The 16407-nt window shown below is 39.1% G+C and overlaps 1 protein-coding gene across 1 annotated transcript in view; it reads left to right on the forward strand.

Moving 5' to 3' along the window:
- LOC115786172 (ultraviolet-B receptor UVR8-like) overlaps positions 1-16407 on the forward strand; it is a 245227-nt gene that overhangs the window by 48657 nt on the left and 180163 nt on the right. Inside the window, exons 4-5 of the mRNA XM_030738221.1 lie at positions 15049-15173; positions 16193-16336. Coding sequence (XP_030594081.1) covers positions 15049-15173; positions 16193-16336 — 269 coding nt within the window. The remainder of the gene's footprint in view (positions 1-15048; positions 15174-16192; positions 16337-16407) is intronic.

A 16407-nucleotide genomic window follows, 5' to 3' on the forward strand; every position in this document is an offset into this window, starting at 1 on the left:
TACCCCCTCCATACCCTCTTCCCCCAAGGCCCCAACTAGAGGTCACTCTGTTTAGCACAAGACGAAGACCATTTTTACCATGATGTACCAAATCCTCTCCTCTCCTCTCCTCTCCTCTCCTCTCCTCTCCTCTCCTCTCCTCTCCTCTCCCGGTAAACATAAATGCCCCGCCTTGCCTCATTGTATCCCTAGTGTTCACCCTCTTTTTAAACCTTCTCAGTATCTCAGCACATCCCAGGGTGTAATCCCATTCTACCCATATGCATATGCATAGCTACTCTATGGCTGTGCATACATTAGCATCAGACTCCCCGTTTGCTGCCACCACCCCACCACCACCACAACCACCAGCGCTTCTACCTCTGCCAATACCCCTCCCCATAGCCTCCCAATGAACCTGTTTATGTTTGAACATTTTCACTGGCATTTGAACTCATCCCATCGATTTCTTTATGGCGAGAGGTTGTGAGACAGTTCCTTAAAGGGGTTGAAATCGACCATCTAAATATTTGAATAAGAGGTCACTGAAAGATCGCACCAAGCCCGAGCGAGAAATTCAGGCGGAGACGCAATGTGAAAGAAAAGGGGAAGTAGCCGAGCATCTCCGGCAGGAAGAGGCTGGAGGGAAGATGCAGCCGGAGGAGGAGTACTGCAGCAGGATGCAGAGAGGAGAAGAGAAGCAAGAGAGAAGCTGCAATACTGAACATTGATTGCATTTTAGTTATGCTCCACAAGAGGGTGCTGCTGGACAATCCATTTGAGACCATAGAGGAAGACTGGGGGGGGGGGGGTCCACAACACCTCATATATTTATATATATTAACATTTAAACAACCTCCACTCTTACTCTTTCAAATAAAGTTATGTAGTTATACTGAAGTTGCAGGCTTGAAAGCTAAATTGATTGTCCTTGCTCTTCTCTAGGTACTGCTATTGTGCATATGTGACAGTAATTACATGCTAAGCTGTCAGTGACATCAGGCAAAATTGACTTCACTCTTCCCTTTGCATTGTCAATCCATCATTTTTTCCGTGAACAAAAATGTGTTTCGGAGATAAATCTGAATGGAGAGGGGTCTTGACCGACACAAGGAAGAAATGTGAAATAATGAATCTAATTGAATGTCTATTAAAATTATAATTTCTGCCTGATTGCAAAAGTGAGTGGCAGTACCCAGAGTATTACCTGCCACAGTGTTCCTCACTTTACCAAAAACAAGACCCCCCCCCACCTCTCCCTTGCTTTCTCTCTCTCTTTTTGTCACTCTGTCATCCCTCGCCTGTAGTTTTCCTCAGCACAGTATTTCAGACCTCTCATCACGATTAGAGTTTCATTAAATTACAGAATAAGGATATTTAGATGAAAACATTTGCGTTACAGTCCCCTCCCATTATTCCCACCATGACAATAGCCCCAGGGCACACAGAGGGGCTCATGTACTGTCTTCTCTTGATACTTTATGCTTAAATGAATAATTCATACAAATATTCACTGTTAATCAAGTGTGCTTCATTGGTTACTAGCCTAGCATGCATTTTTGTATTTTACTGTACATTTCCCGTTGCTGCCATATGTTCCTTGTAGGCTTAGAAACTCTGTGAAAAAAAGGAAACCTTATGATGATATTTGTCTTGACAATAGCTGGAATCTGCATAATCCACTTGTTATGGGGAGTTGTGTAAATAATGGTGGTTAGTTATCTCTTTACATTGCATTCTCCCCATTAGCAAGCTGTGTTTCTATCCGTCCCTTCTTCACTGCCTCTTTTCTTGCACTACAGTTGTATGCTGACGTGGTGTCTATAGTCGTGGTGTCTGTTGTCATGGTGTTCAGAGCCCATGCCAGATGTCATAGTTAACTTTGAGGGAAAGAGAGACACTCATGCTAGAGGCTATTTTGTTGTCAGTGATTTAGATGAAACACAGAGATGTTAAAATGTTTGACTTGCCCCACAAAGCTTTCCCTCTTTTTTTTTGCCTTTTTTTTTTTTTTTTTTTTTGCTTTTTTGAGAGAGATAGTAAATTTACCTTGAGGGTACACAGCCTTTTGCTCTGTTAAATACAAGAGGCACACAAAGCACTGTTTGAAATCAGCGTGGTAGTTATCAGAAAAGGACTGAAAGTGGCTGTGATAAAAATGCATTTCCTTCTATAATGTCACCCGGTTAAAAAACATCAGCTACAGGACTACAAATTGATTTCTTCATGGGAAATTATATTTTCTCTTTGATTTTTACCTGACATGTTTTATGCTAGAGAATATTTTTTTTCCATTTAAGTCTAAGCTGTCTAAGCTATGTGTGTATGACTTCTTCTTAATTGGCACTCTGACATAAACCAATATTCACTTTTCTAACCTCTCAACATGCCACTGTGTTGTTTTGCCCTCTGCGTGCCTTTACTTTGATTTCCATGAAGATGCAGTATAAATGACTTTTTTTTTAATGGTTTCCTTTCACAGTAAGTTCTAATATTTCTATTTCATTCTTATTTAAATATACTTCTATGTGTTATAGAGGGTATTAGATCAAAACATTGCTTCTTAATCAGGAAAACTTAACAAAGTCCAAAAAAAAAAAGTTTCATGAATTGAATTATAATTGCATGTACAGTTTGTTTAAATTAGATAGATGCATGTAAAATTAATTATGTATCAACATAATGCAGATTAACTGAAACTGCTCCTTTAATTTACTCTAAGTATGCTTCAAGTTGCTCACTTGAATAATTAGCGGGATGCTGATTCTCTGAGACCTAAAGTATATAATTATAACTGCCTTTAACATATTCTAAAGTAAATGCTGAATATGACATTGCAGCATTACAAAAAACTCTTAATATTAGTATTTCATTGCTATACCTATTCATAATTAGAACTATGGATGTTTGAAAATAAAAGAAAATAAAAAAAAACATTATCAAGATAGTTGTTGGGAAGTCAGATTAATTAATTATGTTGATTATTTCTTGAATATGTATATTTTGTAGATACTTTACAGAGTGGTGCTGCTGTGAATGAATTAGACTGTAACACTTTACATTTAGGCAATAATTCATCAACTAACTTTTATTGGTTTAATTTATGGGAAAGCAATTTTCACTACCAGCACTGCGGTAAACATCGTTAATCAAAATACATTATTATAATGAAGCTGTTTTAAAATGTTTATTAAAGGAAATAAAAAGGGGGTTACCCTTGCTTTGTGCATCTTTCCACTGCTGTGATAATTAATAGCTAAACTGAATGTTTTCCCTGCCAGTGCAGATGGGGAGACAGTGTCAGAACAGGAAGAATAGTTGGGCTATAAATTAAACAATAGGTAGGCCTAACCTTAAGTGATGAACTATATGTAATATTACAGGAGTAGCACCACAGATGCACCCTGCCGATTTACACAATGCTGGAGACGATAGCCAATTAAATTAATCAATGCAAATGGCCCAACTAGGTAGCTGATGCTCATTGGGCAGTGGGTGGCCTCTGTAGTTTTTCTGTATTTTTTTTTTTTGATAGTGAAGGAGGGATTTTCTGTGTGTATGTGTGAGCATGTAATACAGTACTGCTTCAGGTTAAAATTATGATTGTGACATGTTTTGGTGAACAGAGATGAGTCATCCTTGTATCCTTGGCATCATGGGTGGTTGCAGTGGTTTTTACGCTTCATATTTTTAAATTGTGCAAACAAAAGGATTCGAATGTCAAAATATTAAACGCCACACAAATATGTTATAGTATGTCCTTGCCTTTGTTACTGTAGCTCAAAGTATTTATCCAATTTGGTTTGCCAGTAATTTAGGTGACCTCGTAAAACACTTTGTACTAAGGCTTACATCATAAAGTGAAGTGTGACCCCCCCAGCCACCCACCCACCCACACCCAGTTCTCTCAGTGTCCTTTGGTGGCGGCCTTCTCTGTCCCTCTCTCTCCCCACTGTGGAGATGAGCAATCACCCACCACTGCCACCTCCTTGAGTGCTATTTGTTAATGAAGGCCAAAGTGTTCGATGATAAATATAGTTGAAGAGAAATGGCACATGTAAGTGATCTCATTTAGGAGCATTACATTTGAATTTATTGGGGTACTTAGAGGGGACAGAAGGGCCATGACTCTGAGGGAGAGGGGAAGGGTGAGGGGTGCAGCAGCTGACTTATAATAGACAGTGTTGTAGGACAGTGTGGCAACCAGAGAAGGGTGCAAGTTTTCTGTTTGTGTGGCATCCTGTATGTGCCCACATGCAGGTAAGTCTAGACACTTAATTAATGAGATCATATTCTTAGGTTTTTGACTCATGTGTTGAAGGTTGAAGAGATGACGTGTCACGCAGCAACAGTCCAATGCAGTGATTGTAGTGTAGGACTGAATGTTGGTGTTGTGTTTGAATTACAATCCTCTAAGCAGAGTGTATGATTTAAAAAAAAAAAAAAAAAAAAACATGGAACAAGGCATTAAACTATAATGTCATGTTAAATGAATGTAAACATTATCATACTCCATGCCTTTTCAAAGTCGTATTTTATGCGCTTAATTTGTTGAAAACATTTCAATAATCATTACCATCATAAAACAGTGTTTGGGTGTAAAACCAGTAAAGCATGCCTGTTTATTAAACAGGCATTGATTTGTATGGGGACATGTTTGGGGAACGGTCTTCACTTGTTTCAGGACTCCTTTTCTGTGTATAATCCCTGCATCGTGGAAAAAAAAAAAAAAGAGAAAGCTTTGCAGGAGTGAGTTGCCCGCTTGCATGGTTCACGGTTAATTTATGTTTGGTTTTTGTTACAATAACTACACCCATATTGTGCTGTCAGCTATTCAGAAGAGTCCTACAGTATCTATAAACATTGGCAGAGTGAGACACATGGAATAAAAGACCTGCAATACCTCCAACTGGTTGACACAATTTGGATTGCAGAAGACGAACAATATTTTCAATCCATTTCTTGGCCCCGATGCATTTAGTAAATACAGTGCCTAGTTGGTAAGAGGGATGTTGACAGAAAATCAAAAGCAATGTAGCAGCAGCGTCCTATAATGGAGACTTAGCTCTACTTTACACTCCTCTTACAAAGATCTACGATTTGAAAACAATCAATCCCTTCATGAGCGCTTGTTATTTTCTCCTATAATAAGAGTAATGGCTTTTCATCATTCCTACACAGCGCTGATTGTGTTTACACTTGAAATATAAGCATTTGCGGCATGAGTGTGAAGAGAAAAAGAGAATATGGCAAGGTTTTTATTTGTGTGAATCCCATTCTTTTCCCCTTCTTTCACCTCCCTGTTGAATTTGTTTTGCTGTCGTCAGATGTAATTGAAGATTGAAGATATCCTCGTTGCATATCAGTGGCTCGCTATGAAGGTGCCACTGTATGCCCCAGAGCAGTGGGGGGCCGGATTTCTCCTCCCTCTCTTTGATTCGCGGGAAAGTAGTATGAGATATGCCAGAAAGTATTTCTTTAACAGTTTCATGAAATATCCAGTACATTTGCGGTTCTCGACCCGCTTCCCTATGAGTTATGTCGGAAAGCTGCTCTTGCGAGTTCCTGCAACATTTTGCTCATTTCCTGCTATAACTTTTGGTGTGTATCTATGACGTGAAGTTGCACAAAACAGCAGAGAAAAATAAACGCATTTACAATAGATAAATAACATTATAATAAAACATTGTAATAATAATAATAATAACACAAAACATTACCTACTTGTCAATTAGATAATTCGGTCAATGCATGTAGTATATTTGGCCTACTTTGGAACCAGTTCAAAGCTTACATTGTGTCTACAGTTGACAATGCTTCCACGTATCAAAATGAAGTTTGCCAATTTCTTTAAGTACTTCATATTTGTTTTTCAGGACATACTCTTAGGGCATACAGTTGGCAATATATTTGAGAGAAGAGAGCTCTGACTCACAAGTTAATGCAATACACTCTCTGGAAACAGTAAGGTCTTTATCAGAACTTGTTTTTCTGTGTTTCCAATTACGTTTTCCTGGATCTAATGTGATCTAAGTGTCCATACTCTTAGTCAGTGTGCCACATAAACCTTTGTAACTTTAGTGCATTGCAGTTGTGCTGATGAAGCTTATGAAGAAAACTGTAGCCGGCAAACTAAAGTGGCAAACATATTGTTTTGAAACAGATGAGACCATAGGTACTCTCTAAGTCAGAGTCTCAACTCTCTCCTGTTTGATATATGTTTCATATTTTAAAAACTTTCTTTCAAGAAGGTTCTTGTTTGCAAGTAATGGGAGAGAATAAAATATAAATACATTTTCAGAGTTAAGTTAAAGGGTTACATTTCTCTTTCCAGCTGTTCAACAGACACAGAGGTCATTACTATGACAGTGCTCAAGGTATCCTATCCCTCTATCATAACAAGCCTTAAAAATGTCAGCAATGATTACAGGTATGAGATGCTTTATCCAAATATGTGTATTGGGCATTTTATGCTGCAGAACAGAATGTGAAATTGCATAAAGCTTATGTTAGCCACATGTGTCCACCAATTAACCTAAAAGTCATTGACAGAGATTTTAAAATGGTAACTCATTTGCAGATTTTAGCACTTATTCCTTTAGGAAGCTTTAGTTTTTTTTTTAATTTAGGCATTTTTAGGCACATTTTGGCATTAGGCGTTATACCCAAGGTTGGCGGAAGAGTATCTCCAAACACATAACATGTCGAGCATTGAAGCAGATGGGCTACAGCAGCCGAAGACCGCACCTGGTTCCACACCTGCGAGCTGAGAACAGGAAACCGAGGCTGCAGTTTGTGTGGGCTCGCCAAACCTGGACAATAGAAGATAGGAAAAATGTTGCCTTGTCTGATGAGTCTCAGATTCTGCTGTGAGATTGAGGTGGTGGGGTCAGAATTTGGCATACACGAGTTCACTGTACTCAAATGGTCTCCACAGTCACTAGATTTCAATCCAATAGAGCACGTTTAGGATGTGGTGGATTGGGAGATTCCCATCACAGATGTGCAACAGTAACTGTGTGATGCTCTCAGTGTGAACCAAAACCTCTGAGGAATGTTTCCAACAACTTGTTGAATCTACACGACAAAGAACTAGCAAGGTGTTTCTAATAAATTGGCTGGTGAGTATGTATTGATATGTTGGAAATGAACCTATTTAATCTATTGATTAAGGTTTTGGAAATAATCTTAAAGTCCACATTAGGGTGATAACTGGCTTATAAGTGGATATTTTGCCTCACTGAAGGTTAATAAGAGCAGAGGCTAAATACTATTTTTAAGTAGACACTGTTTGTCTCTTTCTGCCTACTGCACAGTCTCTATTAGGCCCTGTTATGTCTCTTCCCACAAATGACCGTTTAACCGTCTTTTCCGGACCTTAACGCATCCCCTGTTATTACCGCCATTGTCTTTCTTTCTGCTGCATACATGTGTGAGGCTGGGCCTTTTGATATGCGAAGAGCTTTGCCTAGGCTTTCCTACGGGCACACTGGTCTGTGTTTACTCCTCAGTCAGAATGCCTCCTTTCCACAAGTTTGACATGCCTTTTTGTTGCTATGGTAAGCCCTTCCTTAAAATATATATTTCTGCTTTCTGGCCTGGATGTTTTTTTTATCTCAGTGGTTTAGAGCCTGTTGCCCCCAGGGCCAGATTTAAATGTGTGTGGGTCTTCAAGGATTTTTCTACAGAAAAGCCGTTTGGATTGCAGCCTTACCACCATACAAGTGCGACCGAATTGTGTCATTTCAGGTTTTTGAGCCATCGTTGGAACCAAAGGAAAGTCCAAAAGAGAAGCAAAAAACACAAGACAAAAGCAGATGAAAATGGACCAGATTGGATTATGTCAGACTTGGCATGCGCCTCGTTATGAGGGAAGTCTTCGTTCTGTCTTATCACACTCTGCCTTACAGCTAAATGAATTTTAAAAAAAAAGGCAAAGCACTGCTCGCCTCATTGGAAAACAACAGGCAGATCGTAACTGTAAATACTGGCTTAAAGTGGTGTGGGCTCCACATTATTTTCAGTCACAAAACAGGAAGTGAGAGGAGGAAAAAAAATACATACACTGGGTGATTGCACTAACTTCAGGAAAAAGTGGTCCATGTCTAGAAAGCTCTTAAGCTTTAGGCCTTTTTTTAGATGGAGCAATCTTTCCACATGAGTAGGAATTTGCCCAAAAGCATTTGAATTGCAACCTGAACACCAACCTTTGGGTTCTTGAGTGTAAAGATCTTCTACAGTATTTTCAGGTGTGTTCAGCTCTTACGTTAGGAACTGTTTGTATGGAAAACTATAAACTAAGAATTGTTTTCTTTTCTGTGGTTTGAACATTCAAAGAAATGCACAACTTTACTCATCACATGTGAAACTGAAGAGTCCATCCATCCGTTCTCTTCCACTTATCCTTTTCAGAGGCTCGCGGGGGGCTGGAGCCTATCCCAGCTGTCATGGGGTGAGAGGCAGGCAGAGGTGGCAAAAGTACTGACATTCTGTACTTAAGTAGAAGTACAAGTACTTGTGTTAAAAAATACTTTGGTAAAAGTCGAAGTACTGGTTCAAGTTCTTTACTTAAGTAAAAGTAAAAAAGTACAGGCTCTGAAATTTACTCAAAGTAAGAAAGTAAAAGTAGCTCTTTGGAGGACGTTTCTACCTGCTATTTTTGTGTAAAGCTAACTGAACCTTATTATATATTATTGTAATAATATAAAATAATACATGAGAACACAAACGTTATTCCAATCTAAATTTTAATTCTAATGAATGTACTCAGCTTGAATCACAAACTTTGAAAAGGAATTTAAACACAGCTCTATTCTCTGTGTCCTCCATAGTAGAGGGTGACTGTGTCTCCACCTAAACACAAACATGAGGATACTCAGGGGTTACAGTGGGATTCAGAAGGTGGAGGAACCCTAAGATCAGCTGTAGTGGCTCTGCATGGGGAGAAGAATCACAACTTTCTATTGTGAGCTGCAGTAAATGATGTTGGTGTGCAGGCTGTGATCAGCTGACCTGCTGCTGCTCTGAGGTTTACTGCTCTGTGTGGATGAACTGAATTCACAAAGATGTAACCCAGTATTTCACAGCTATCTTAGCTGATCTCCATCCCCTACACTGACAGCATACAGGCTGTAGAAATGTTGGCTTGAGTGAATGAATCTCAGCATCAGCAGCTTTGATTCAAACTCATCTCTGCTACACTGATGTAACCTGTAACTCTGACCATGAACACAAAGTGCACCAACACAGAGCTTTACTGTAAATACAGTACAACAAGATAACCTGTTTATTACGTACTAAACTGCAGTATTTTCATAAAATCTTTGAATAACACAAAGTCAGCATACTTCTGTTTATTTTCCAGTCCTTACCTTTAATTCTAGCCTCTCTTCGTCCTCTCCTGTCCCCTTTCTCCATCTCTGAGTGAACTTCTCTCTCTTTGCTCTCCCTGACATGCAGCAGCTCTTCTTTTAGCTAGCAGACACACTGTGTGACAAACTGCACACACTTTGTGTGTTTGCTGATATTTGTTGAGCATTTAAAAATGTTGCATTTACCTGCCACACGTTACTCCCTTCATGCTCGCTCCTCTTCAGTACCGCTAGCTAAGCTGTTTATGTCCCGCGAGCATAATTTACGGATTTGGTCCGGCCCGCTGTGACCCCTGATTATAGCGCTATAAATGAGACAATAATTACATGGGTTTGTGTATTTAATCCCTTAGTACCCGATAAGCCCCGGTGATGGAGGATACGCCAGTACGATTGTCTCTTATATGTTAATATTCCTCCGTTTAGGCTCAGATCGCTTGATGACTGACGGCGCACTGAGCGAAAACGCAAACTTCTCCCTGACGTGTTAAAAAGTAACGAGTCTGTTTTGAAAATGTAAGAAGTAGAAAGTACCGATACTTGTGTAAAAATGTAGGGAGTAAAAGTAAAAAGTACTCAGAAAAATAAATACTCAAGTAAAGTACAGATACCTAAAAATTCTACTTAAGTACAGTAACGAAGTATTTGTACTTCGTTACTTCCCACCTCTGGAGGCAGGGTACACCCTACACAGGAGTCTTAAGCTTAAAACATATGAAAGAAATAGAACCGGGTTGTCTGTTTGGGCATTTTATATTATAATCTTTATCAATTTTATATTCTTCTGCTGCTTCTGTGTCATTTCTGCTTCACTTTTAATTAGTGCACCTCAACCCTCATATCTTCCAGAGCCAGGGGGATGCTTGTTTGTAGCATTCAACAGGTAATCAAGACTGATTAAGCACTGCACATCGCCTAATTTCATCAGACCTCAGAAGCACACTATATCTTGCATAACTGCAAACACAAATGGTTTCCTGGAAATAAAAAAAAAAAGAAGTAGCAACAGAGGCTTATAATTATGATCGTTATACTCAAGATACAGAATTTAAATGTTATTCAGTAAAACTGAAGGAATGTTAATAATGCAGTTTTGATTAGCCACATTTTTCTAATTGCATTTAAAGCTCAAACAATTTGGTTCTCATAAGATTGATCAATTAAGTCACACACTGTAATTAATGAAATATACCATTCTTTTATGCTAAGACAAAATAAACACATGGACTGTGTGCAGTGTGCTGCATGTATATTTTCTTCCCTGAATGTGTTCCGTTCACTCTTTCTGCATTACTGTGAAGCCCTTTAAGTGTGCTGTGACATGTCCTGAAGTCCTTGTTTAGCACCTCTCTGTGTGTGTTCAGGGTGTGAACTGATACCTAGTGTCAGCTACAGAATGGCAAGAGAGAGATAGTTGAGGTTCTACATAAACGGATAGGCCTTGAGGATAAACCTCGTGAAAGCAGGAGGCACAAAGTGAGGAAAAAAAATGGAAATGGAGGGAAAAATTGGAGAAAGAAATAGAGAAGAATGAAGAAGAGATGGGGCTTTAATAGAGGGGTGTCAATTTTCTCCAGTTTAATGTGAGAGGAAGCTGTTTTCTTGGAATTAAATGGTTGAATCAATGAAGCTTCCCAGTCATTTATTTGTGCGTAGTGACATCAACTGTTGTTGCATTCATCACCAGGCAGAAAAAAAAGCAAAAAAAAAAAAGTATTTTCAGAAGGTTCAACCTTATCACCACTTGTCAGTTAATTATGCATTGAAAGTGAGGGGTGAGAGTTCAGGAGTGGAACACTTTGATTGAGCCCTTTGAACTCAACCAGGAAAGAAATCAGTTCTCTTAATCCTTGCTCCGATGTAATCATGGTAGCCGGAGGATACAGACCCCTGTGTCCATCATCTCCTGGCTAGCCGGCGGCTGCAATATTACTAATGCAGTTACCTTTATGATCTGAACTTTGGAACTTTAAAACAAAATAAATAGATAAACATGTCAACGTTGGGGTAAAGAAGAAAAAGAAGGTGTAAATGAGTCATTCGCGAAAGGTTTTTACAGAGGGGACCTAAAGAACTTTTCCAGCTGGCCTCAATAGCCTTGGGTGATATGAGCTAAGTAATGTATGATCTTTACTTGTATGATCTTTTTAATTGCACCGAGTAATGCTCCTCCCATCAGCACAGGTCACGCTCTTCAAGTTGTTCACACTTTTCATCAGTTTGCCCGAAAAGACTAGCACTGAAAGATCTGGCTGAAAAGTCAGACGTTACATGCATACTTGTCAGTGTCTGGTGTGAGTATATTTAAACAAGTGTGGGTAGATGGTGGGAATCTAAAAGCTTTAACGGCATCTAAGTGAATGCTTGGAACATAGCAAGCTATGCAAAGATCCTTTTCTTTTCTTTTTTTTTTTTATTCCCAAACTCATAAACACTCCAGATCAAGGGCCAAACACACCTGTGTTTTTGTCGTAGATAAATCTATTGCCGCAATTTATCAGCTTTGATTGGTTAGCACTTGGACTATCAAAGTGGAAGCCTTCATAATTTAGAAGCTGCTCTAAATGTAGTTGGCCAGGCTATATCTAAATGTTTAAAAGTCAAGTGAAGGAAGGAGACGGTTAGACCTGAAGTTATGTCCTCCAGGGGAACTTTACAAAGATCCTCTTGCAGATTTATAGCCACTTACCAAGGAGCCAGAGTCGATATTCATAAACATGGCTTCAAACAAAGCCCCCCATCCGCTATCCCTGCTTGTAAATAAATACAGATACGTCTTTTTTACAGACAGAAGCAATCTAAAATATTACCCCCAGCATAATTTTACCACACACATTAATATTTTACAGCACATTGTATTTTACCGCATTGAATCTTAAACTTTCATAGCTTGCCCGAAGGATTTTATTCTATAGGAGACTGTATCATTACTAGCCAAGATCTATTGCTTGTACAGCAAATGCCTTGCTTTTGTGTTTGTCATTATTTTATAGATTATATTTTCAAGAAATCAATAGAGTCAATAGTGTTGCCATATTTGTCTTAATAGGTCTTCGTGTCTTCCAAGTTGAGTAACTTTGTTATTGACGTCTGAATTATTGCACATATTTTATCAAGACTCAAAACTTTCCGTTCTAAGTTGGACTCATTTATGAAGTTTAAAAAAAATGCGTTTAACTAAACCTACGTCCTTTGTCAGTTGTTTTTCTTTTTATTATCATTTTATTAAAATTGCCATCCATATACCGATTTATAATTAGCTTATGTAATGGTGAGACCCTATTAAGTTGAGTTTGAAGTGTTTAGTTTTTCCACTAAACATGTAAAAACCCAACCTGCACAGTAGCTGCCTCATTACGATAGGAATAAACTCGAACATCTGCATGTGTGCGTTTGCTTCTGTGCTTGTGTTTATGCTTGTGTGGTGATTTAAGTGGTTTTAGTGTCAGAACAAGTCTAATGAGCTGGTGCAATAATTATCAGCCATTTTGCTCTCACTTAAGCTAATTGAGGCTTTATATTAGAGATAATACTGCTGCCTATGTGCACTGCTTTACAGTTACCGAAATGTTTGGCCAGAAATAGTGCTACCAGTAATTTAGGTTTAATTTGTGCATGTCAATGTTTTAATATCTCCCTATTAAACATATTTATGAGCTTTGACAGTTGTCCCCAGATGGAGGTCATTGATCAACTCCTTTTTTTCTGTATTTTCTTCATATGACTATAAACAACTATTGTATACAATAGTGACAAAGTCAAAAAGGACACAGAGTTGTCTCTTTTCACTCAGTTGGCTTTGGTAGTGCATCTTAGTATCTCGATCTTGGATTTTTCTTTTTCAAATACATTTTTTAAAAATGTTTTATCTATGTAGAACAAATAATCAAATACTTCTAATTTTGTGTATACAATACAAAAGGTCATCATATACTGCAGAAGTGATGTCAAATAAGTGCCTTTCTTTTCAGATTCTCTCTGCATTTTATTCCAAGTTGTCTATCGTGTTTCTTCCACTCGTCCTCCTTTAACACTTTGTTTCATGTATTTGAAGCGCTTTGTGAAATTCCTGTCTAATCCAGGTGTGTATGAGCTGATCCCCAGGCCCCTTTGCTCTTTTCAGGAATCTCGCAGGCTATCGGGCTCTCCTGGGCCCCTGTTTCACACACCAAATTGATGTCTCCGACTGGAAATGACACTTTCAGCAGGATTTGCCATTCTAAACCACCTCAAGCCCATGTGATCTCACCCATTCACTCTCAGAGGGATTGCCTTGAAATGCACCCTAGCTTCAAAAACCAGTGAGCATAGAATGCTTGACTGAAAAGCTGATACATATTCTATCATAGAGAAAAAGAGAAAAGATATTCTAAAATGCTAGAATAGTAGAATCATATATATATATATATATTTTTTTTCCTTTTTTTTTTCTGAACAAAGACCAACAATCCCATGAATAAGTAGTTATTACCTAGCGGAATGCAATGGAGAGTAGAAAAGAGTGAAACTAAAAGAAATCAATAAACACATGAATTTTCACGTGTACGTACTTGTCCACCATTTGCTTCATCTGCTAAATATCTGTCTCAGCTGGTCTGTCTATGAATACAGACACAGATGGTGTGATTAATACATGCCATTCAGAGCTCACCATCTTTTTCTAACACTCCATTTAAAGGAGGAGCACAGTGACCATGTTGCTTTGCTTGAGGACTAGTTATGATATAATTTGACACTGAAGGAGACGGAAAAGGGAAAAGGTGTGACCAAGAATCCCTCCCTTGACTTATTTTCATCCCCAAGTCTTTTTGGGGCTACACGTTTCTCCAAGGGGGCTTTACACGCTGGCATAATGGATAAGGGCAAGGGTGTGAAAGGAGCACCTTAAGGCTCCTCATTCAACTCTCCCAATCTCTCCTGCACACACTCTTGAGCTGTGAAGGCCGTCTTTCTTTACCCTGCTAGCATGGGAGCCCTGTAATAGGCTCTAATTGATAGGGAGGTGTTGAGGTCTTTCTGTATGGGTTGAAGGGATGAGGGTAAGAGAGAGAAAAAGGAGGAGAGACAGAGGATTACATGTGGGCATGTGGGTGGAGCGGGGGAAAAGAGGCAAGAGGCTGTGGAGCGGTCTAGGCCCCGTCCGTAATGAGTCATTAATTTCCTAGCAGTTTTGTGGCGGTTGGCTCATTACTGGTCTGCAAAGGAGCAGGAACAAAGCTCTGGGTAGGTAGGAGGTGAGCTTAAATAGTTGGGGCTCAACACTTTCCAACAAAAGGAGGAAGAGAACGTTGAATGGCACTTGGAACAGATGCAGTAAAAAGTGGCAGATGCAAATTGCGGGAGAGAAAGTCTCCCTTCAAGCACTTTTCTCTTTTTATTTTGTCAGACTGCAGCCTGAGAGTCTAATTAGTTAGTGAGGTGTTTCACTTCTGATAGGGCTGTGTCTCGTTATTGTCACAAAGAGGATCCATAGAAATGGGAGGCAACACATATGTTGCAGAGTCCCCAGTGGAACCTGCTTGCTGCTATGCTTTCATTATTATTATTTTTTTTTTTACCCTATAGAAATTGAAAGCTGTACAATATTTCCATGCTTTGAAATTGTGTTGTATAGAGTTTAAAATGTGATAAAAGAAGATGATGCCTGCAGGTAATTAATTATGTTCCTAATTACGTGTTTATGCTTTTCACCCTACAGCCAAAACGATTATGGACAAATTGGCAGCGGCTCTAATGAAAATGCGGTTGTTCCTCGCTTTGTGGAGTGCGTGGACCACGTGTCAAAGGTCACCTGTGGGGCAAACCATAATCTTGCACTGACAGGTACTATAATGTACTGTGTATGTCTGCTACTCAACATGTTATAAATGAATAATAAGTATTGAAAATATTTTCCTTAAAAAACATTGCAGTCATTTGTATGCACTGTAACCTTTGTATTCAATTTCTGGGGGTAAAATGCACAAAGCCAAAAGCAGCTGGAAAATACCTTTAAGAAGTGGCTAACATTGTTGTCATCAGCTGTCACTGTGGTTCAGAGTTGGCTTCTTTTAGTCGGGAGTGCTCAAGCCCTCCATCAGCACATCACCTGAGAGACTTACAAAGAAGGAGGGGGAGGAGTAGTGATGGGGGGAGCAAGGGAGAGAGAGTTAGCGAGAATATGGCCCTGGCTTCTGATCCATAGCAGTCATTGCCTGTTACATACATTTCAGAATTCATTCAGGCTATGAAGATAATCGGGGTAGTCGACAGTTTCCCCTGCAGCCCAATGGATTTATGATAGCACTGTCAAGAAAATGAGGCAAAATGACACAGTAGCTGACTTTAGCTGCAAATAATGTGATAGGCCGTACAGTGGTGCAGCAGCAGCTGCTGTCATTGCAGGTAATAGCCTATAAAGAAGCCTGATAGCAATACCTGTCATTTCTTAATGGCTGACTTCACTGAAGAGCTTTTGTGGCCTTTAACATGAAGATAATAGAAGATACAACAAATTTTACAGCTTTTGCGTTGCATCCATAATTTATCTCTAGAGACCCCCATGCAGCAGCTGCACAACAAGGACAACATGCTCCTAGATGTGAGCTGCAGAGAGATGCAAGTTGAGCTGCAGGGGGTTGGACGCCCCTTCAGTGCTTTGCTCTTAGTTGGTATTATCTTGTATCTGTCATATTAAATAATATGACCTGAGTATAAAAAATTTAAATTTTTTTGGAATGGATGTAAATGAACAAATCATTACTGGATTCAGTAATTCATAATTGACCACAAATATTTATTGGCTTAAATTGGAAGCCCAATTGTTTTACTGATTAAACTTAATTTACTAATTGGTGATGCAGGTGATGGAAAATTGTTTCAGTGGGGATGTGGATGGGCATGTGGGAACACAAAGAGAAACATCCTGTCCCCACAGGAAGTGACGCTACCAAGTTCACCAGTAAAGGACATTGCCGGTGGATGTTGGCACAGCCTGCTTCTAACAGGTTTGTCTCTGCTTATGTTTGAAGGCTACTGCAAAAATACAAATTAAATAACAATTTGACCAGAATGCATG

Source organism: Archocentrus centrarchus, chromosome 9, assembly GCF_007364275.1.
Source record: "Archocentrus centrarchus isolate MPI-CPG fArcCen1 chromosome 9, fArcCen1, whole genome shotgun sequence".
Lineage (NCBI taxonomy): Eukaryota > Metazoa > Chordata > Actinopteri > Cichliformes > Cichlidae > Archocentrus > Archocentrus centrarchus.